The sequence below is a fragment of the Asterias rubens genome, chromosome 10 (assembly GCF_902459465.1).
Source record: "Asterias rubens chromosome 10, eAstRub1.3, whole genome shotgun sequence".
Classification (NCBI taxonomy): Eukaryota; Metazoa; Echinodermata; class Asteroidea; order Forcipulatida; family Asteriidae; genus Asterias; species Asterias rubens.
In genome coordinates this window covers 1,030,093-1,053,603 of record NC_047071.1, presented here as the reverse complement: position 1 = coordinate 1,053,603, position 23,511 = coordinate 1,030,093, and the positions used below count along the sequence as shown (strand labels likewise).

At 39.1% G+C, this 23,511-nt stretch overlaps 1 protein-coding gene across 1 annotated transcript in view; it reads right to left on the bottom strand.

The window, feature by feature from the left end:
• The window catches only part of LOC117296158 (small conductance calcium-activated potassium channel protein-like), a 68,351-nt gene that overhangs the window by 29,041 nt on the left and 15,799 nt on the right, over positions 1-23,511 (bottom strand). The window contains exon 2 of the mRNA XM_033779041.1: positions 18,539-20,386. Coding sequence (XP_033634932.1) covers positions 18,539-19,378 — 840 coding nt within the window. The 5' untranslated portion in view covers positions 19,379-20,386. The remainder of the gene's footprint in view (positions 1-18,538; positions 20,387-23,511) is intronic.

Genomic DNA, 23,511 nt, shown 5'->3' with positions numbered 1-23,511 from the left:
TTTATAAAAACGTAATTCATTTTTCTGTCCACTTAATTTAAAGAGATACAATATAATAATCAACGATGTCTTTGGGACGGTTTTAATTTTGTTAAGTGGTTTGGTCGATATTCCAATCGCTCTAAAAACAATTGAATCAAATGAATATTGGCCCTTCTCCTTCCAGAGGGTAAGCTTTTCGACAGAGCTAGCAGTTGGATACCGTTGCGTTTTTTGCACGTTCTTTTAATATGCGTCAAATAATATCAATCGACATTTAGGACGGTTTTAATTTTAGAAGAAGTTGTATCGGCATTTCATTCGCTCTAAAACAATTTTAATCAGATGAACCTTGGCTCTTCTTGTTCCAGCCATTCAACTTTCGGCAGTTGCATGTAGGCTTTGTTTTTGAAAGGGCGTCAAGGCATTTTCTCTTTGGTAAAGGGCACCCTTTGGTGATGTTTTATACTAAGGCACCAAGGCAATGACAAGGGGCGATGAGGCAATCGCCTTAGTTGCCTCTGTGAAGTATATTGGGCCCGCAAATGGAAAGTTTTTTTTTTCTTTTCTTTTTTCTACAGCGTTGGGAACCGTTAAATTCCAGACGACAATTGGCAACAGTTGTACACAGCCAGGCCATGTCAGTCTGTTAGACCCCGTCTTCCTGGTGTTTCAAGTCTGGCTCATAGTTTCCTCACTGAGCAATCGACAACTGCCCGCAGGGTAAACGAGCACCCCGGTATCAACCGACGTATATACGCACTCCGCCGACCGGCCGCCTTCTACTTCTTCTTAATAATTCTCAAAAGGGGGGTATATTTATTCAGCGGTTAAAAATCATACAGCTTAAAAAATGACCACAAGGATTGGGACGCGTAATATTGCTTATGGAAAAGCTGCACTCTGGTTGAGCTGCAATGCAGACCTATTTTTAGAAGGAAGGGGTGCAGAAGAGCTGCCGTATATGAAAATAGTCCCGAAGCAAGATGGGACTCTGTTTTGACTGTCAACCAGACGATACATGCTTCGATATAGTATGACTTTAATTTTATAGGAAACCTATACATGTATCATCGTTTGAAGTGAGCGGCTATACGCCACCAAAGACAGTTTATACAAACATAATTTGCGACAAAAGTGTTTACATACCATTTCATTTATGACTCATGGATGACGCTATAAAAACTCAACTACAGACGCTCGTGGCGAAATATAGCCCACTTATGTCTCTACAGTAAAAGCTGATATTCTTCTCCAAATTAAATGTGCCGTGAACATTCAAAGAGCAAAATCTAAAACACAACATTTTCCCCTAAATAAACTATATTTGATTGCAAGCGAAGATTATCAAAATGTTTTGTATTTATATGCAACGATCCAAGACAAGACTAAGTTGCAATTTTCCATCTCATTGGTTATGGGGAAGCTTGAAAAAAATTCCGAGGGTAATGAAATGCGATGAGAGCCTTATTTGCAACCACCTGCAAAGGTGTTCGGGATAGGTGACGTGCAAACAATCTCCCACTAGAGTAACATGCTTTTCCTGCGGCGAGAATATATTTAAGTTTCCTTTAAAGGCAGGGTCTTGGTAAATACTCTATAAAAATTAATGACCTTAACAAAAAATGACTTGACCCTGTTGAGTATGCGCTGAGTATACTCCACAGGGTCAAGTCAGTTTGTATGGTCATTAATTTTTAGCACTGCCGCTGTCGTTCTCGGGGAAGTGAGCATGCTCAGACTGACGCAAACGGTAGAAATTTACTTGGTTAGTCTGCCGCCACCTAGCGTTCAAAAGTCGTCCATTATTACATAATGTTCTTATGAGAGAGACATTTTGCATAAATGACAGATTATGACGCCGAATACTCTGTCCTGAAAGCAATTTTGTTTTCTCTACATAAAAATTGCCACTGCCGTGGTACTTTTCATGAGAGAATTTAGTTTTTTATCTAAACCGATTCAAAAAGGGGAATCCGTAAAAAAAAAAAATCAGGAATTTGTTTTTGAGAATGGCAATTTTATACTACTGAAAAATGCGTCCTTAAAAAGTTCGTTCAACTATGACAATTGTTTCCTGTACCAATATATTCCGATGACGGATATGACCGTTATTCTTATCAGGATAATTCTAACGAAGGATCTGCTTTATCGATATGCACATGTGGTTTGATATCCGCCTAAAGTTTCCTGTCCTGCAAGGTGTATTCCTAGACTGGGGAAGGGAGGGAAAACGCAGAAGCACCTAACATAAAAGAGCAACAGATCTCACAGGAAAACATGTGGGCTGGAGCAGAATCCTGTTTACGGCAACTGCGACGGCCTCGACTGTGTTTAGACACCGATGCCTGTTAATTGCTGTACCCTACACCTTTACAAGGGAAAAGTTAAAGGCATTGGACAATAGTTGTAATAATTTAAAATAATTGTTAGCATAAAAAGTTACTTGATAACGAGCAATATCGAGCTGTTGATAGCATAACACATTGTGATAAACGGCCCCTCTGAAGTTATGTTGTTTTTCATAAAGATAATTTCTCACTCAAATAACAAAATGCATCAGCTGAAGCCTTTTGTATGCATCTGAAAGCGCACAAAGTAAAGCAAGAAGGAGGTTTTTTATTTCATTATACTCTTGCAAATTCAACGACCAATTGAGCCCAAATGTTCAAAGGTTTTTATGCATACGTTGGGATACACCGAGTGGGAAAACTGGTTTTATGACAATTACCAAAAGTGTCCAGTGCCTTTAATGTATTTGTTGTGACAACTACGGGATTCGGCAGAGCAGACGAAGGCGGTAAGCAAAACACGTACATGTTGGAGGCCACCTTGACAGGTTGGAGGTTGCAAGGTTTTCAAATGTGCAGAGCGTGTCAACAAAGTAAGAGAAATGTGGTTCACCGTCGGATTCTCACGAAGCTAGACACAGTTTTATGGATTTCATGTTCACTACCTTGTGGAGACAGATAACAAAATATAAAAGGGAACACTTAAGGTATCTTCATATAAAGGTTGGGGTGCTCAACAAAGAATTCTGTGTCCAAGTTGGAGGGAGGTTCTTAAAGACCTAGACACTTGGCAATTGTCAAAGACCAGTCTTCTCACTTGGTGTGTCTCAATATGTAGGCCCTAAATGCACAAACCTATGAAAATTTCACCTCAATTGGTCGTCGAAGTTGCGAGATAATAATGAATGAAAAAACACCCTTGTCACACGAAGTTGTGTGCTTTCAAATGCTTGAAAATCAATCTCGAAATCGAATTCGTTGAAAATAACTTTCTTTTTGAAAACTACGTTACTTCAGAGGGAGCCGTTTCTCACAATGTTTTATACTATCAACAACTCTCAATTACTCGTTTACCAAGTATAAGGTTTTTATGCTAAAAATTATGTTGAGTAATTACCAAAAGTGTCCGGTGCCTCTAACTACGGAGACAAAGGAAAGAATATTTTATAGGGATGTGAAGACATTAAACTGTGTTTGTTCATTCATCTGGACACTTATACATGTTCTAAAGGAATTGGCTCTCAGGGGAACAATCATGTACTCGTTTACACACAATGACCCAATATTGTTACATTGCTTCAGCATTCAGTTTAAAATACACTAGCTGGATGGGGGAATCGAGACGTCTGTGTTGAACCTCATTAAATAATGTAAAGGCTTTGGACTATTTGTAAAACTAAATGAATATATGTATAAGGATTTGAATCAACTGCCTGCGATAATTTTCATGTCAGTATTAGTATTATTATTTTATTTTGTTTCCTTTTTTTTTTTTTCATTAATTATTTTTCTCAACCAGTTCTTGATTGTCGTTGACCTAAAAAGTGTGTTTATTTTTCTCTTCTTTGTTTTCACCAATATGGGAATAAATGTTGAGTTGAACTGAACTGATTTGAATTGAAGCGCAATTTTTAAAAATTAATGAGTTTTATGGAAGTTGGTAATATTGTGTATAGTTGGTACGTTAAAATCTACTAATCCTAAAATACGCACGATCGTGTATATTGAATATGGCACATCGAATCATTGACAACATCTAAAAGATTCATACCAAATCATCTCATTTCAGAGGAACAATGGTCAATAAAAAGAAAGACTTCCTCCCCCGGGTGACACACAACATTATAAAAGATAAAAGATGAGTCGAAAAATATATACCTCCATGAGTCAGTTAAAAGAAACTTATTATCATCAAAATGATGGGGCCATCAATTTAATTAATAACAAACGCCATGGACATGCATTCAAGGCCGGTCCAATAAAGACACCGTGTATATTATAAACCAACCATCTGGCCTTTAATCCAAAATACGGACCGGTCGATAAATTGACAGGCAATTCATAAGATGTTATTGCAAAGCATGCAAAGCTATATATTACTGTATTCATTAATACACACAGGCTGCCTTTATTTACGCACTGGCTGGTCAGTCCTCATTCATTTTGTCTATTGTTCGCACTCTTTGACGAGATTACAAAAAAAAACGAGAGTTAATGCGGGTACAAGGTCAAACATGCCATTACATCAAATTGCTTTACATTAGTATTGGAATAAGCTCATTAAAGATATATGTTTCAATATTGCAACTGTTTGCGTATTGTATATACTGTTGGTAAAAAACTGTTGTTTATTGTTATTTTAAATTTTCACTGTCGTATACAGCTGCTTGAACCCGTCCCACAATAAACCAGTATAGTAAAAACCCATTTTTGTTATACATTTTTTTTAAGCAGGACTTTAACACTACGGAGGATACAAGCAATAGCGACTAACAACAATTTCATGTGAAATAATATTTCACATGAAATTTAAAATAATAATATTTCAATTTTCCACTGACTCCGTGACGTGTCTTTTTATCAGCATACAGAGCTAGACGGCCACTGTCTCTAAAACAATGATAATCTCTGATGGGACTCGAACCAGCAACCTCCACTTTCTGTAGCGGTGTATTCACTAATCGACTGCTGCGCTTTACAATAGGTTAGTTAGAACCACAAAGAACATGATCTCAAGAGCTATACTGTGCATGGTCAGATACAAAAAGTAAGTGCAGTTGCTTCTTAAAGGAACACGTTGCCTTGGATCGGTCGAGTTGGTCTTTGGAAAGCGTTTTAAACCGTTTTTTTCATAAAATGCATATGGGTAGAAAGATGTTGTAAAAGTAGAATACAATGATCCACATAAACATGCCTCGAAATTGCACGGTTTTCCTTTTACCTCGTCGACTAACACGGTCGGCCATTTATGGGAGTCAAATTTTTGACTTCCATAAATGGCCGACCGTGTTAGTTCGCACAGTAAAATGAAAACCACGCAATTTCGAGGCAAACTTGTGTGGATCATTGTATTCTACTTTTAATAATAATAATAATAACCAATTCTTATATAGCGCATTTCACAATAATCGCATCAATGCGCTTTACATTAGTGCCCTGTTCATACGGCCAATAACATCCCTTTTTAATGTTTCTCAGCTCCAACCATATGCATTTTATTACAAAAATGGTTACAAACGCTTTTTATTGACCAACTCGTCCTATCCAAGGCCACGTGTTCCTTTAAATATCGCTCACATAGCGCTCAAGGCGGTTCATCATTCAGCATTATCATGCTATGGTTTTGTGGAGCTACGGTTTTGTATAATAAAAATTCCTTTACAAGGAATCAAAGATGGCGCAAAATGCAGCCAATCAAACCAGGAACACCTTAGTGAACCCCTTCCCTGTGCACTGGATTATTGGACGTGTATTACACAACACACTGAGCCAACGGCTTTACGTCCCATCCGAAGGACACAGCAAGTGTCTTGCTTAAGGACATAAGTGCCACGACAAGAGCTAGAACCCATGTTACTATGCTAAACAGACACACATTTGAGTCCGGTGCTCTCACACACATTGGCCACGACACGACGTAATTTGGAAATTGCATCTCTTCAAACAACAATAAAGCAACAAAGAGGGACAGGCAAATGTTACGAAGAGAAAACAGAAAGACATCCTCAAATCCTGAATGCATAATACTGTATATCACACATCTTTCAACCATAGAGCAAGGGTCCCTCAAGATGATGAGCAGCATTGAATTATGCAGAATTCAAGATGCGTCAAAAGGAACGTTCTTTATCCCGTTAGGAAGCCGGTAATCAACAGACAACATCTCAGTCATTGCACTTCCATGAGCTGAAGACGCATTTCCTTATTTGGGTTATTTCACCAGGGCCAATTTCATGAACCCTTTCTCAGGCACCTAAAAGCACACAATCCATGCAATCGGTGTATTTTTCTCACATTATTTTCTTGCATATTCGATGACCAAATGAGCCCAAGTTTTCACAGGCTTGTACTTTTAGTTTTGGGATACAACAAGTGAGGATAGTGGTCTGTAACAATTACCAAAAGTTTATCGTGCCTTTGAGAATAAAACATTGTCTATTTTAATAAGATGTTTCAATTTCAAAGATTTAAACAGTTTTGAAAACTGGAAATTGAAACGGAAACATTGCTAGATTAATACGTCTGCAAATGCAGATTGCACTGCACCTTTAGTTTAATAACCCAGTTATTTCCTTCCCGTCAAGGAAGCATGATATGTGAGATAGGTATAATAGGCTGCATTTAACAGCAGTCAGCCGGCCTGACATTTCCACTGAATGTCAGAACAGCAAGCAGCAGTGTGACGGGACACAAAGTGCGTGCAACACGGCCTGGCCCCTCGGTCGCCCAGATCAGAAAGTTCGGAGGTGACACGAGTGATTGCCCGATGATTAACAACATCAGGAATGCAAAAGATAATTATCCTCTCCCATGAATGCGTGATGAACGGTGCGAAAGGTTCATCATTATTTCCCAAGAAGAAAACAAAACAGAAGACAGAGAAGAAGAAAAAAAAGAACCCGATCAACAGGACAGCTCTCCAGTTTTTATATTAAATACCTTAATTCCTTGATCTATTTTTCATCTTCGCGAGAAGTTGAGCGGACAATGCGGCCTTTCCCAATGCCAAGGCCTTTCAGATCACCTCACCTGAACCATGCATATATCTCCCCTAACCCACACTCATTTTGAGCCAATGTCGCTTTCCAATCCGCTGCACATCAGAGACCTAGATAGTAGGCCCCCCTGGCAGCATATTCATCATACCCCCCCCCCCCCCCCACCCACACACCATTTTGTCTCTCCCCTCTAAATGAACTGCTTATTACTCTATGCTTATATTGACTACAAAGCCTGCGAGCCCCAACTTTGCATCCCAGCCCTTCGAGCTCGAACCAGGCTTTCTACCCAGGGCCATTTGCAAGTCAAAGTCCCACAGCATCCAGATGAAGGCACATTGATTAGCCCGCGACTAGCGAAGCAAGGACCCCAAAGGGTTCAAATTTAAAAGTCATATTTTTGTTCAACCCAGAATTCTGTCCAAATACTAGATTCTCAGCGCACAATGCACACTGCACGTTCATCTAACACTCCCCAGAGGGACGTGCTGTTTATGAAAAAATATGAATTTATTTTTATGTTTGCATGAATATTAATGACAGGCGATAACCCAGGAGGCTTAATGTTTACTATGCCACACGGTTGCGTCAGGAATTATGAATAGTATCATACATGTTCAAGTTTATACAGTCTTCTGTTTAGTCTAAAAAAAATAAGCGAAATGCATTTCTTTCAAACAAACTTAGCGCATATAATAACAAAGTGTTAGGAATATCAACCCTAACTTGTACCAAGTCTATAACGAAGTGCTGATTAAAGTTACCCGGTATGGAATAATAAAACAATTTCAGTACTGCGAGCCAAACCAATGCTTAGAATGGGTATTGGTCATCACTTCGATATTAGTCCACTAATGTTCAGTTTATCCATTGGTTTTCATGAAAAAGTCTGATAACTTCGTGAAATGGTCCTTAATGCAGTCATTGGACTCGTATAATGTTGTAACTTGATATCTTTATCATATGTCGGGTACCTATAATAACCACATATTGGTACTCAGTAAATATCTCTCTAGGGGATCCCGATTAAGGGCTCTGGTCTTCAAGCTAGCATTTCTGGGCATACAGTTTGTAAGTGACCATAATCTTACAGAGCCTGCCCAGAAATTCAGACGGATAGTGTGTGCCATGGGTACCTTATATATATTGCAAATAAGTCAACCATACGCGCATGACGTCAACAAGTTACAACTTGCATTGAACAGCGACTACATTATAATTACATTAACTAAAACCCGTATAATTAGATGTCAATTAAACCATACTGGCTATAGCACTCACACCTTGAATTCTTGCAGGGAAACGACCACAAACCGCAAGAGCATTTCATAAAGTAATCATACTAATGAATTTCTTGATGAGTTAGGCATCAGTAAGAGTTTGACGTCACAGCCTGGACCCTTGTCGTTCGCACACTACACGGGAACAACACATGCCTAAAACTTCACATAGGCAACGAAGGCGATTGCCTCCATGCCCATTGGTCATTGCCTTGGTGCCCTTCAAATGTTCCAGTTGAAATTTACACTTTTCTCATAGGGTACCCTTTACCAAGGAAAAAGACTTGGGTGTCCTTGCCCTTTCAAAAACGAAGCCTGATAGTCAACATATAGCGTGGGCACGATGTGGAAAGGGTCTGAATAGAGAACGAATACCTCCTCGCCCCGCCCCCCCCCCCCCCACCACCCCTAGCCCCCTCCATGTACAAGAGCAGACGACTTGTTCGTGGACTATATTCATACCAAATCATAACCGAACCATGGAGGTAGAAAAAGGCCAAGATAAGCAGACATCAACAACTCAGGATAATTCGTTTGGTTTGTCACATCGTGATTGTATCATGGGCGGGAGAGGGAGGGTGGGGGGGGGGGTGTCTGTATCAGTTTTCCCATAAATATAAAACTTGAATGATGTGATGTATGTCTGCACTTGGCAATCGAGCCTCACATGGTCCTTCCCCAACGACAGATCAAGTCGCTACACATCTTTACACAATCGTCTATGTTTCTGACCGTGTTATTCCTCCATGTTCTGGCAAAGCATGAATGGGATTACACAGGGAACAAACACACTTATGCGAGCACCGAGTTAAGATGGTCCAGGCCTGATACATTACGGAGGCAACGAATGCGATTGCCTTCATGCCCCTTCTGGTCACTGCCTTGGGGCCCTTGAAAAGCTCCAGTAGAAATTTACAATTTGGCACACTTGCCTTTTCAAAAATGAAGCATACAGGCCTGAATATCTAATAGAGAGTCATACAAAACACAAAATGCCCCTGCTGTGAGCTTGTTGCAATCGTCTTGAATTTGGGGATTACAGTGTGACTGAAGATGGGCAAGTTATGCATAAAGATGAATGAACCTTCATTGTTCATTGTGCACACTGGTTTCTGAGACGTCACAAGTTGTCTGCACAAAGAGATGGGGATAAAACGGGGACCTTCCTCGTTGAAGAATCCCTCTTATAAAAACTGGTCTGAATTTTCTTCCTCCATGGTCTGAAGTACCTATATAATCCTTCGTTATAGTTAATGCTGCTGCCTAGAATAAGATAATGTGTATGGTCTTTATTGTCAGCATGTATGGGAGGGGGCGTCTGCACAAGTGTTCATGAGAATAGAAAACTAGAATCGATGTATCTCAGCATGTAGTCATATGTCTGCAATAAGAGCCTAAGAATGGCAATTTAGAGTAATGGGGAAAGATCCAAAGGTAGACCAGAGACAAGATGGGGGGATAACATGTTGAAGATCAAACTGGCCCAGATAGGAAAAGGCTAAGATCAAGGAATATGACAGAGGTATATTACATGTACAGGTGTACATTCAAGCAGTGGGTGAACAATACCAAGATGAGATGTATCCAGAACAAAGATACACAAAGCCATTGAGTTGAATTCGGAGAATCACTTTGGTTCTCAACAGCTGTATTACAATACCTCACTGGATGGGATTCTATCAAATAGGGTGGGCGATGGGAAAAAAAGATCACATAGCCATCACAGGGGCAATTGTGCTGCGGGTGAGAAGCTGGATTTGTTTATCCCAACCAGGCCCATCCCCTCTCTAAGGATCGACACAAGCAGTTTCAACTCTTACTGTCACCATGGAGGTACCATGCAAAATAAATACCACCCCGACTTATTTAGAGATTATGGTGTTACCGCAAACCTTTCTATAACTCGTGTTTTAGTCAAAAGGAGTGCTCCTTTGTAACGATAGAAACAACAACTGCAGCCAAGCCACCTTTAAATGGTTCATGTACCTTTAGTAGATCAAGTTTTCAGCCATGACATGACACCATACTCACTGTGAATGAAGATGTATGTAATATAATTTACCTGCGGAAGTTTAAGCTTTATTTGTACTCAAGTTTTTGAGGAGAAAAAAACCCTGTAAATCACAGAGCGATATTTGAAAAATTATTTTCGTGACGTTGTTTTACCAATTTCTCAAGAACTACAGCACCTCAGCGAGAAATATTTTGAGATAAGATTTCTACTATCAATATCCTCAAACCATATTATAAATCTATGAACATTGTGTTGTGTGTGGTCGAACGCAATTAACCCAAACCCTTATAACTCTATATTGTGCAAAGACAATTTGGTTAGCTGATAATTCGAGCAATGCTCAGGAAAGGATAGATTTGGGGGGGGGGGGGGGGCACTTATTTGCACACTTCATGTCCAATATTTCTAATGACATTTGGAACCGGTATCGAGGTGCTAACGACAATAAGTTTTCAAATTAAACATCGTTCAATTTCCTTATGTCATTATAAACATTCATGCCTGCACGGGAAGTTTTATTTCCCGAGTAGAAATTGCTAGGTTAAATAATGAATTGAGGTTGATAGACCAAGTCACCTAGTTAACGATATACAAGGTATATTAGGTAGTCCAGTGCATTTTGTGGCTGGCAAAAGTTGCATTATATTGGACATGCTAATTTGTAAATGCTGTAGTGTCTGTAACATTAACCACTAACTTTACTAAAATAATCGCTGAACAAGTTTTAAGATATTGCTCTCTTCTTCACGTCAAGAGTTTAAAAAACAGTTTGTAGGTTAAATAGCCTTTATGTTTGACGGCACTTGTATCATTGATACACATTATAATCTTCTATTTTTTTTTTCGATTTTTAAAATATTATTATTATTATTATTAAAACCCGCATCATTTTAAAAAGCGACACGAGAAACCTGTAGACCGAACTATTTGTACGGGTACATCGTATTACTTTATAGGGGGAAAGAAACATACTTCGAATAAACAAATTAAAAATAATGTTGAAAAATAATTTAGAAAGATATATTATGTCAATCTTGTGTCCGTTAATAACGTAAAGCAGCGGGTAGACTTATACAGGAAACGTTCATGGTTCTCTCTTGGAGGAAGATAGGCCTGAAGCTACTTATCTGACCTACAACCGTGAACTGTTAAAGACACTGGACACCTTTGGTAATTGTCATAGACCAGTATTCTCATTACGTATATCACAATACATGCATAAAACAACAAAACTGTGAACATTTGGGCTCCATTGGTCATTGAAGTTGCAAGAATATATAACGAGAGAGAGAAAAAAAAAGAAAAAAAAACTTTGTGCATCTACGCTTTCAGATGCATTATACAAGACTTTGGCTGAAGTCTTCTTTATTGGAGTCAGAAATAACCTCTTTCTCAAAAACCGAATTTACTTCAGAGGAAGCCGTTTCTTACAATTGTTTTGAGTAATTATCAATAGTTAAATCTTGCACAATTTTCAGGATGTTACCACACAGTCCTTGATTTTGGTTGTTACAACCGAAATCAGCTGTTGCGCGTTATACCGCATTGCAACTGCCTTGAAATTTTCCTAAATATTTTGTTAAATTCTTAAACAGAATTTTTGGGGGAAAAATGTATTTTCGACTATGATGCGCTTAATCTAAAAGCAGTTTCTAAAAACATGTTTTTTCTACAATAAATCATTGAACAATATATAATTTATCATTAGAAAGTTCATGTTGAAGATACTAAATCAGAGTATATCTGTGAAATTATAGGCGTGCATAAGAAAAAGATCGTCCATATCAAGAGGGTAACAACATCAAGATAATAATGTATTATGAACCCCTAATAAATACAAGTAATATTCATTGCGACTTCATTGATGACGAGCTCCACTGTACGACAACTTCATGTGTTTAAAAAAATGACTGCCAGTGTTATCGCTGCGCAAGTTTTGTGTATCGACATGCAATAGTCGTCGCCTGGATCGACTGTCTATCTAGAAAAGGTTGCTGTAGGCATCATTCAAAAGGCTCCTGTCATTTGATAATATTTTTTTGCCATTAATTACTGCGTCAGGTATACATTGACGCATTTCTAAGATTGGTACCCTTTCTTTCATAACACTATGAAATATATGTGCATATAGCCACAATTATAATGTACATTTTTTTTTGTACACAGACATGAACAACAGACAAAATTTGAGTAACTCTTTGCAGATCTTGTATTCGACAAACTCAAACACTTGTTGTTCATCACTGAAACTGCGATTGTTAATTGATATATAAATAACTGCTACATCTGTTGTTTTCAAACTGTTGTTCATAAAATAGACAAGACAAAATGTGTCACAAGGAACTACTGACCACTAAGACCGAAAGGGCATGTTATTAGACAATCATTTTCAATATTTAGTAAACTTCCCTTCTTAACCCAGAATTTAATATTATCAATTTGTAATAACATCCCACAACGTTATTGTGTCTTTCCAAAATGTCCTCCATTGAAAAAAGTATACATGTATACTGCATCGTGAGATACGTTGCAATAAAGCTCACAGCAACCCAGTAAAGCGTTCATTTTCGCCATTATGGTCTGAATAGTGTTGTTAAGGGGAGTCTATTCAAGCAACATGTTTTTTACTGGAACGACCTTTTGACATTTCAGCAACGAAGGACAAAGGTCTTCCCCACTTATAATCCTGATGTAGGAATTTAAATAATAATGGTGGTGTTGAAAGTGTGGCAAACCAAGTTTGCTGTCAGTTTGTCTTGTTTTTAACTCCCAATGACAAACAGTTTACATCAGTTATGTTGCTGCGGTACGGTCGTTGTCGCTGTCGCTGGTGTTGCTACTTTTGCTGTTGATGTTGATGTTTTTCTTATTGCTGTTGCTGCTGTTGATGTTGTTGTTGTTGTTGTTGTTGTTGTTGTTATTTTTGTTTTGTTGTTATTTTGTTATTGCTGTTGGTTTGGTTTTTATGTTCAGTGTTTCAACTTCTAATGTCCGTTCTGTAAAGGGCTGCTTCAGGATGTGAACTGGAAAAATCATTTTTGTTATTTTCACTGGAACCTTCAGAAAGTCAGCAAAGTGTAAAAAACTGGGACAAGTTTCAACATTCACGAACAGAAAGAGAGAAAATCTGAGATAGCAGATCCCCCCCCCCCTCTCTCATCAATCGATCAAGCATCAAGATCATCCAACAAAATGAGCCGAGCAAATCAGTAAAAGACCAATCAGTCAAGAAAAATATGCATAGTAAATTACCACCATGGTGGTTACGAGATGATGCATAAAAAGGCATTCCTTATTCGCAGCTCAGCCGAACTAATGCAAATCTCAGCTTCAGAATGCATACTCTCAACACTGCACAGCCTGCATCGGAGTCTAAGGCTGTGTAATAAATAATGCATTGGTGAAGATGTCAAAGTGTGCAAATTATGAGTGACCTCACAGATACAATTTTAATTCACATTTCTCCTAGTTCATACTGTGTTTGTTTCTTTTTTATATAGCAGCGCAATGTCCATATGTCATTTTGAGATTAAGAATCAAAGCCGCCAGCAGCTATTGGTTTTTTATGTGAAGTTATGCTTTTGTCCAATGCGTGTTCGCAAACAGTTATTGTACTCGTCCAACCCTTCTAAGCTATTTAACAAAAGGAAATGATCGTCAAGGTTGGGTTGGAATTTGGGAAGTCTATACTGTTGGGTTATGAGAGAAGTACAGCTGAGGTTTGATATAGCTGCTTTGCAAACACTGCTGTGTGATTTGAAATAACATGTCCGTTGCACAGAACTCTTTTGAATTTAATCTGCTTAATCACTTCACATGGGACGAAGTATGTTCACACGTTTAGGAGCCTATCCATACACTCTAAAACTATTGTGTCATAATTGACCTGTATTTCAGGTCAGGGGCGTTGACTCATTTCTGGCTCATGCTGCCCCGGAAACTGGACATAAACAGAATCAGATTCTACGTCAACTAGACCAATTTCTGGGTCACATATTGACTTCAAAAAGGTCATAACTCATGACCTGGATCCGGGTCAACTGTAAGTGGAGAGTTTTAGAATTTCCACACAACGTTGTTTAGCTTAGTGCGGCGAACAATTATTTCGATCTGTATAAATATTTTGAAATCATTTATTAATATTTTTTATGGTGGAACTAAAATGTGTTTAACTGCAAAATGATTTATCGCTGCTTTTTTTTTTTTGGGGGGGGGGGATCCCTAAGGCGGCTGGGTGTTCAGCACAACGTTCTGTCACGACTTTCGAAAGCTTGTAATGAATTCCGGAATTATTCATCAACGGACAATTGACCTCTCTCAATCTAAAGCCTGGACTCGGTCCAGCTTTGCAATTCCCCCTCCCCTTTGCCCCTCCCCCTTTATCCATCCTTGTTTTTCGATACTAACCAAACACGGGGTCCGCATACATCAAAATCGATTTGTTCTCTTTCTGATCGTTAAAAGAATAAATTACGTATTCGTTTCACTGTATCCGCCTCCAAAAACAATGATATTTGATACAGTTGCGAATGTGTGTGCGAACATGCTACTGGAATTAGCAATGGTCTTAATAACATGAAATAGTCGCATGTCATGTCGACCCCTTCTTGGTGCCATATCTATCATTTGTTTAACCAGGGTATAGGCCTAGTTAAAATAAACTGTGCTTGGATTTGGTTTACGTCAACACTGCTTGTCAACCAAATTAGTGTATTTTTTCTTAAGGTTAAAGGCAGTGGACACTATTGGTAATTACTCAAAATATTTTTTAGCATAAAACCTTACTTGGTGACAAGTAATGGGGAGAGGTTGATGGTATAAAACATTGTGAGAAATGGCTCCCTCTGAAGTGCCATAGTTTTCGAGAAAGAAGTAATTTTCCACGAATTTGATTTCCAGACCTCAGATTTAGAACTTGAGGTCTCGAAATCAACCATCTAAATGCACACAACTTCGTGTGACAAGGGTTATTTTTATTTCATTATTATCTCGCAACTTCGATGACCGATTGAGCTAAAATTTTCACAGGTTTGTTATTTTATGCATACGTTGAGATACACCAACTGTGAAGGCTAGTCTTTGACAATTACCAATAGTGTCCACTGCCTTTAAAGGAACTGTGCAGGATTGTTAGCTGAGCTGACATGACAGTCGCAGAAAGTATTCATGTGTTATGCGATCAACCTTTATAATATGACGTAACAATACTGTGAATTGTTTTTCTTCTTAATCCACTGTATGAGTTGGTGGAAAATTTGAGGAAAACCATGCAAAATTACCAGCAAGGAAAATTGTCTTAACCTAAATCAACTGTTGCGTATTTAAAAAAACAAAAAAGGTTTTGTTGAAGACTTTGTTTCAGTGGGAAACATTTCGCATACAAAATTGTTCTAGCATTTGGACGTAATCATCAGTAAGCATTTAGACTTTTATATAGGTGTACAACTACCCCAGTCTAAAAAAGTTATCCTAACCAATCATTGCCTTTAAAGCCTGGACTCCGTTTCTGTTATAACATTGGAATGTGAACACCCAAATGGAATTGTTTTACAGCAAGGTTTGACAACACAAAATGACATCATAATGTTTGTTTGATCCTTGACTTTTCCTTAGATTGGTGCTTGTACTTGGTATCGTACAGAGTCATGGAACATGGAGGGTAAAGTGATTAGCATTTGGCAATTATGTGACGACATATAGGAACATTCATTTGATCCTTCGAAAATGTCGAAGTGAAACAGGCGCTCCGCTAAAGTCATGCAGGCAAACCACGCGTCTACATATTTTAGCCTGGCATTCAGTAACCTTTTCAGTTTGACATGTAGTTTGCTTACAAAAATCCGCCATTTTTCTTTCTCAAGAAGTGGCCTTTGGAAATGGAGGGTTTGCTCTATCAGGAAACCTTATCCCTTGAGATTCCCATGGCGCTATCCGCACCAAGTCCTGCTTTGAATACAGATGTTTTTAAAAAGACTTGTTTTGTTCGAGTTGTTTGTTAGCGAGAAACCTTTGCCGTTGAGGTTGTTTCAATGGTGGGCGGGTTGAGGTCGAGGCAGAGGGGAGAGGTGATGGATGGAGGGAGGGGATGTATTTACCCAAACAAAGCTGAACATGCCCTGAGGGTGTAGGTATGGTTTTCGATGTGCGGTCATCCCATTTAAATAACCACAGAACACCTATAATATTAGTACGTTTTCCAACTGATGGCCACGTAATACGTACTCGTGGCCATGGCATATCACAGGTAGTACTTACAATGGTAAATTTTAGTCAGTTTACTGTTATATTTTTATTAGAGAGGAGAATGTCTGCTTAGAAATGAGCGTCGAATAATATTACACATGACTTTTAGAACTGTTTCTACGAACTACCAATAGTTATTTATTTATTTATTTTTTTTTTTTTTTGGGGGGGGGGTTGTATTTCTATGCGATACTATAGGGAGCGTTATATAGCGAGTCATGGAACGTTGTCATCCTGCAAATTTGTACAGCAGAACATGTATACTTTCTTAACATATTTTGTGTGAAGTCTAAAATGCAAATATTGAGTCGCAAATGATGATTTTTGAGTAGAAACTGAGACAGTTTGTGTAGCATTTTTCTCTTGCTATACAAGGGAAATCTTTCACTGCTACTGTTCTTTCTTGTGTTTTGTATTTCTAAGTGTTTTGTGTTTCTATGCGATACTATTTGGGGAGAGCGTTGTATAGCTAGTCAAGGAAACATTTCATCCAGCAAAGTTGTGTAGCAAAATATATATACTAAACATAGTATAATATTTTGTAGTAAATGATGATTTTGAGCAGAAACCGAGAAATTAAAATTTGAGTCGCATTTTGCTCTTGCTATACAAGGGAAATCGTTCACTGCTAATGTACCTCGACTGTAGAACACACGGATATCGCATGAGCGACGCCATTAGCGTTGCTATCTACTGAAGATAGCTAGATAGCATGATGAACAACGCCAAGGGTGCTTCTCGTACGTGGTGTCATGCAATTATCATAATATGTCGAGATAAATGTGTTTGGTTTCAACATTTAGAGCTTCCGGGGAGACAAGGAAGGGAGACATGAGAGATGGATAGAGATGTATACACTAAAGAACAGTGTTCAGATTTTCAACGTATTTTAAAGCACACATTTTGTACCCACTTTGTTCACATGATAAACCATGTGAGGAGGTGTCAATGATAAACATGTTTATCTATTTAATACGAGGGTACAACATGTGTTTGAACTCTAAATACGTTTTTTTAAGTAAATACAGTTTTTTAGATATAAAATTTGTTAAGACACGTGTTATATAGTAAACCGTACCCCATAGGACTCTGTACGATTGCGGGTCTCTAGTATTGCCGGATCCCGTGGTACACAATTACTGTACACCTACGATGACATAAGCCTTAGTGTAAAGCAGTCGATGGGATTAACAAGTCCAGCCATTACTTTCGATGGTATGGTATGATAAGAGCCAATTGGTGCTAGTCTAAATGGAAAGTCAACACAACGAATGTAAAGCAACCGTGGATGGCCCATTGACAAACACAGACCATGGAGCATAGACCATGCGTTAAGTGTAAATAATTTCTTTACATATCAGCCAAGGCTATCACGGACTATTCTTTCACATACTATTGGGGCTCCCTTCTACTATAACAAAACAAAAATTTGACATCGTGCAAGCATTTGCGGTATTTCGTGTACCACTGCCCACTGTGAAACAGCTACCGGAGTGGTGCATATTATACCAATGGTATTAATATCCACAACAGCCGCAAAGACATAGTGTAATCTAATATGCACATCGTGTGTACATCCTCTATGGTGTGCTCTCTAACAAGCATAGGGGTTTTGGGCAACGGAGATCACTGCTCATAGTCATAGTGTATCGTCGCCAATTGCTACATGGAGACGATACCTGTGCATAAAAACTCCGCCATGTTGCGTGTAGTACCACGGAGGAGGAAGGGGTCATAATGTGTGATGGTAAAAGCCAACGCATTGCTAGAGCGGAGATGGGCTCGTCGTAAATTAAATGAGCCGCACTGCTAAATAAATTTAACAGCCCACCTTTATTTGCATAGCATTTTCATCAGTAAAATACGAATATGGTAAAATAGTCTATACTACAAAAAAACAATAGCCCGGGGATGTATGGGTCAATTATTAATTTACGAAACAGGTGCAGATCCCTGGAAAAAAATGATATTATTTATTATAATATGGATGTTTTTAACAATGGTATACATTACCTTGCTGTAGAAGGACCAGGAAAGCTCGGTTTCTACTATCATGACAACAATTCCAAACATAGCAATAACTAGAGCATAATCACTGAGCTGTTTCCTGCGCTCAAACAGGGATCTCCTTAGACCCAGTCTGTATCCAGTGTTCGCATGACTGTAATGCGTCTTCTTCTTCCCCGAACCGCTACTACTCTTTCGGCTTGATCCTTCGGCAGCCCCATTGCCTTTCATGTCCGACACCGAGGAGCGTGGTCCTGACCGCTCCGATCGGTGCAGTTGAAGCGGGGTGAACCGGGGGATGGTACCGTTCACGAGAGCCGACCTGTGTGCCAGGTTGACGAAGCGATTGTCGCTGGACGGCTCGGCGAGAAGTTTCCGTTTTTGTATGGGCTTCTTGCTGCTGCTGCTACTGCTCGAGGCACTCGTCGGTCCCTGGTGCTGATGTTTGTAACTCGTACTCCCACCGATAAAATACAATTCTTCTTTTGGTGTTCTGTCGTGTGCATCATTGTCTGCTGTACTCTGCAATAATCCTGTGTGAGCTGTTGTTTGAGGTGAGTCCGGTGTAGACCCATCCCGCGCCTGCAGTTCGTACTCTTCACCAGCGTGTTGACTGCGGAGTGGCTCCCAACCTCCACCACGGCCATGGTATTCCATGCTCTCGCCGCCTCCGGTAGCCTCATGCAGCTGTTGTTCTACCACATCGGCCTGGGTACTGCGACGGTCAGATGAGGGCGCCAGCACGCCTGCACACACTGCCGGCACCTCGTCTGTCTGACAGAGCAACTGCTCTGTGGAGTCTATGCATGATTGCTCATTGGCTGGCGAAACCATTACCACTGCCATGCCGACCTTCAGGGTGATGCCATACAATGCATATTAATCCAACCTCCATTTCATTGTGTTTGCCCAAAAATCTATTGTCTCTCTGCGATACTTAATTAGTAAATTTCCACGGTTTTGTTCGGTCTAAGATGAGAACACTGACGAAGTCCTTACGCGATCAATAAATCAATTTTAAACGGCGCGATTTTCCTTCCAAGTTGTAGCTTCCCCGCCGAGACAAATGTTACCTCCCGTCGATTTGTTGACATTTTGCTCCTGTTTAACGCGAGAATTTATGCGTTTCTCGCTAAATCACGTCCAAACATAAATATCCCAAGGAGAGAGCGAGAGAGCGCTGCTCGACATGGATACATTCAATCACGGCGCGTTTAACGGCAAACTCCAGTGGACACGATTCGTCATCGGTAAATCTTGGTTATATATTTTGGTCCTTTTTTATAGTGTGGTGTAAGCTCAGGACTTTGGAAGCTCTGGGGAAGCCAGTTGGGTCGCTAAGATACGAAGACACCTGCGTCAGGAAAAATCCTCAGGATCACGGCGACTCATCAAAGACTGGGAATGGGTTATATCCACTGGAATTACGCTAATCTCACCGTGCTTGATGCTAGCCTGTCAGCCTCTAACCGCAGTGTGCCAGACTACTGACCAAACACATTTGCTGAGGCAGCCTTTTTTTATATTTCATTCCCCGATGAAATCCTCAGGTTTCGGTGACTTTGTCCCGTTTTGGCATGTTCCTTGTCTCTTGTCTCTCACAGAAACCCCTCTCCCCAAACATCAGTGTTGCTCAGCACGATCCACAAAATGGCGCTCAAACCACTTGAGCTGCTCCAATCACCTGATTTCTAATTCACGACAGCGTCAGATAGTCGGGGGCTGTCCACTTGAAACTAAAATCCACTTCTTCCTCGGAGCGGTTTGTTCTCACAGAATATCCATTAAAAAGGCCGGTGTCTTTCCAAAAAACGAAGACGAGACGTAGTTTTTCTTCAAGTGCAGGCGAAGAAACTGTGGTGGGGGAAGAAAATGAAAAAACAAGACATGTATTAATATGTCGGTTTTGATCTGCCGAGAGGAAAAAATATAATACTGAAGCGATAGAGAAATGTGGATGTGGAGTTCATGGGCCACTTGATTCGTTATGAAAACCACCAGAGTATGAAGCCCTTATATTATTATTACCCGAACCGCGCGTTGATATTGTCATCAGTTAAAGGTAGTGGACACTATTGGTAATTGTCAAAGACTAGTCTTCACAGTTGGTGTATCTCAACATACGCATAAAATAACAAACCTGTGAAAATTTTAGCTCAACCGGTCGTCAAAGTTAATGATATTAGTATAAGAAAAAAACACCCTTGTCACACGAAGTTGTTTGCTTTCAGATGCTTGATTTCGAGACCTCAAGTTCTTAATCTTAGGTCTCGAAATCAAATTCGTGGAAAATTACTTCTTTCTCGAAAACTACATTACTTCAGAGGGAGCCGTTTCTCACAAAGTTTCATACTGTCAACCGTTCCCCATTACTCGTAATCAAGTAAGGTTTTGTGATAATAATTATTTCGAGTAATTGCCAATAATGTCCACTGCCTTTAATAATTGCGTGTACAGACTTTTTTCCATTTTTTTTATTGGCGTTATTGGGTTTTGACATAGATTTAGTAACACCAATCTAGGACACACTGAAGAAACAACTACTGAGAGAACAACTTTTGACCTCTGCTGTGTGAAACCTTTGGAATAACTCTACAATTTAACACCCTTTTGAAATGGATTTTTGATATTCAATTATATTCTGTGTGCTACACTGGTCCGCATTCAAATTGTATGCATGCATTCTAAATCGTCATTGGTATTAAAAGTGTGCTGTTTAAAAACAAATGCGTGCAAATCATATCTTATAAAACAAAACCAAATATTCCGGAGGATCAGTCCGGGGTTTAAACTAATGCTATATATTGCCAATTACTGTACATCAACAGAAATAAGAAGAAAGTCAAAGATGGGCCCTATAAATAACAATTGGTGCCCACATTATCGGCCCAAACTAAGAATAGATGCCTGTGACATAAATGGTTCATCAATCAAACCAGCTTCTGTCAAAATAGTGAGCAATGAAATGAATATTCATACGGTACTTATTATTAAAGGGCTAGTGCTATGGTATGCAAGAATTTGATGCATTTTAGTACATTTTTTTGAGATTATAGTAAAGAGGTTAACAATTATTCAATTTCACGAGTCGAAGGTATAAAAGAAAATGACAAAGACAGGTTTCGACAACGAACTAATATTATGTGAACCCAAGGTACAACTCAAATTAATGTAAAAATTATGAAAAGGATTATTAGTATACAACTTATTCATAATGCCTTGTCATTTGAAAAAAAAGGAAAAACAATGTCCATTCAAACACTCGAAATACCCTTTCAAAACAACATGGACTTCTTTGAATTCAATTGACTTTTCATGAATTTATTTATTTATTTTCCTGTACTAAATATTTTTGTAAGCGCTGTGGTTTAGTTTTCTTAGTAGAGCGTATTTTAAGTGCCGTTTATTATTATTATTATTATTATTATTATTATTATTATTATTATTATTATTATTATTATTATTACACCAGCCTTGTCCGCCGTAAAACGACGCTTCATTAAGACAAACGGTTGGGAACACTCATTTTGGAAACGACGCAGCGAAGCGTCTTAGGCGTCCTATAATTATCCATATAGGACTCCACAAAATATTTCAGGGGAGTCCAGGTGTCCCAGGGTTAAGTTCCGCCGGATATTCTCCCCCCCCCCCGCCCCACCCCTCCATATTGTGGGAAACAAACGTGGGCTGTAAGATTCAAAAGAGGGCGCTATCAGAAGTAGACTGTACACAGATTACTATTTTTTTTTTTTTTTTTTTTGGGGGGGGGGGGGGACAACATCTCCGGCAGGTGGGTGACAGAAATTGTCTGCCACACAGACAGCATAAATGAATCGTGTTACAACAACCAAGACTAGGATCTGTATTGGCGGTGTTATAATAATGTTTTTTAATATTCATCCAAATTAGATTTTTGTTTTTTCTAATGGTAGGCGTATAGTTTTACAGCTCAATTGGTATGTTTATATTTAACAAGAATCATGGTAGGCGTATATTTAGTTTTACATCTCAATTGGTATGTTTAGATTTAACAAGAAGCATCTTTAAAACTATAGTTGAATCATAACAATATTTTTGAAATGAAGTTTTCACAGGTTTGTATACGTCTACATAAAGCATTAAACTCAACTGAACGGTTCCAAAAACTTAACGTTTACTTTTCTTGTAAAGTTTAAATGTTTAGGCGCAGGTGCGCACAAACATGTTCACACATTTCACTTTAGCTGCTTGATCTGACAAGGGCGGATTACATCACCAACCTCTGAGGACAACCAGGTCACTAATTCAAGAACAGAACTGTCGTCAGTGAGTAGAAATAATCACATCTTAGAACAACAGCATTGGTTGAGACTTAAAGACACTGCAGGCCGTCGATTTCACAAAACTCTTCCTAACTTAAGACTAATCTTATGACTTAGGACGAGTCCCAACCCTGCACTGTAGCATGCAGACCTTAAGATTAATCTTTGGCGGGTTTAAACCACTAGTTGAAAACCGATTCAACGCACTTTGATGCCCATTCATAAAAACCTTTTCGGGCAAAAACATCAACACTTTTTGGTCAAAAAGTAAAATAAATGCAAACATTAAAAACCCCTCCAGCTATTAAATGGTAAAACCCTCCACCGCCCTCGGGTAAACAACTCCTTATAAGGGATTGCTGTGCGCGTCGCGCGTATCGCGTGATGTGGCACAACACTGTTTCAGCCGTTGCTCTCGAACAATAGGAATGGAGAAAATGTCTTATAAGAACAGGTGCAAGGTCGCGTGTCACGCCCATGAATTAACACTTTTTACCGGTCATAAACAAAGGTTTATACACACCCACGTGACGCGCTCTCCACCAATAGGAATAGCGAAACTGTCCGAGGTATTTATGAATGTTCATTTAAGTTACAAGAGAACAATTAAAGAAAAAAAAAACAGTTGTTGCACTTAATTGATGTGCTTTCAGATGCCTAATAAAAGGCTTCAGGCCA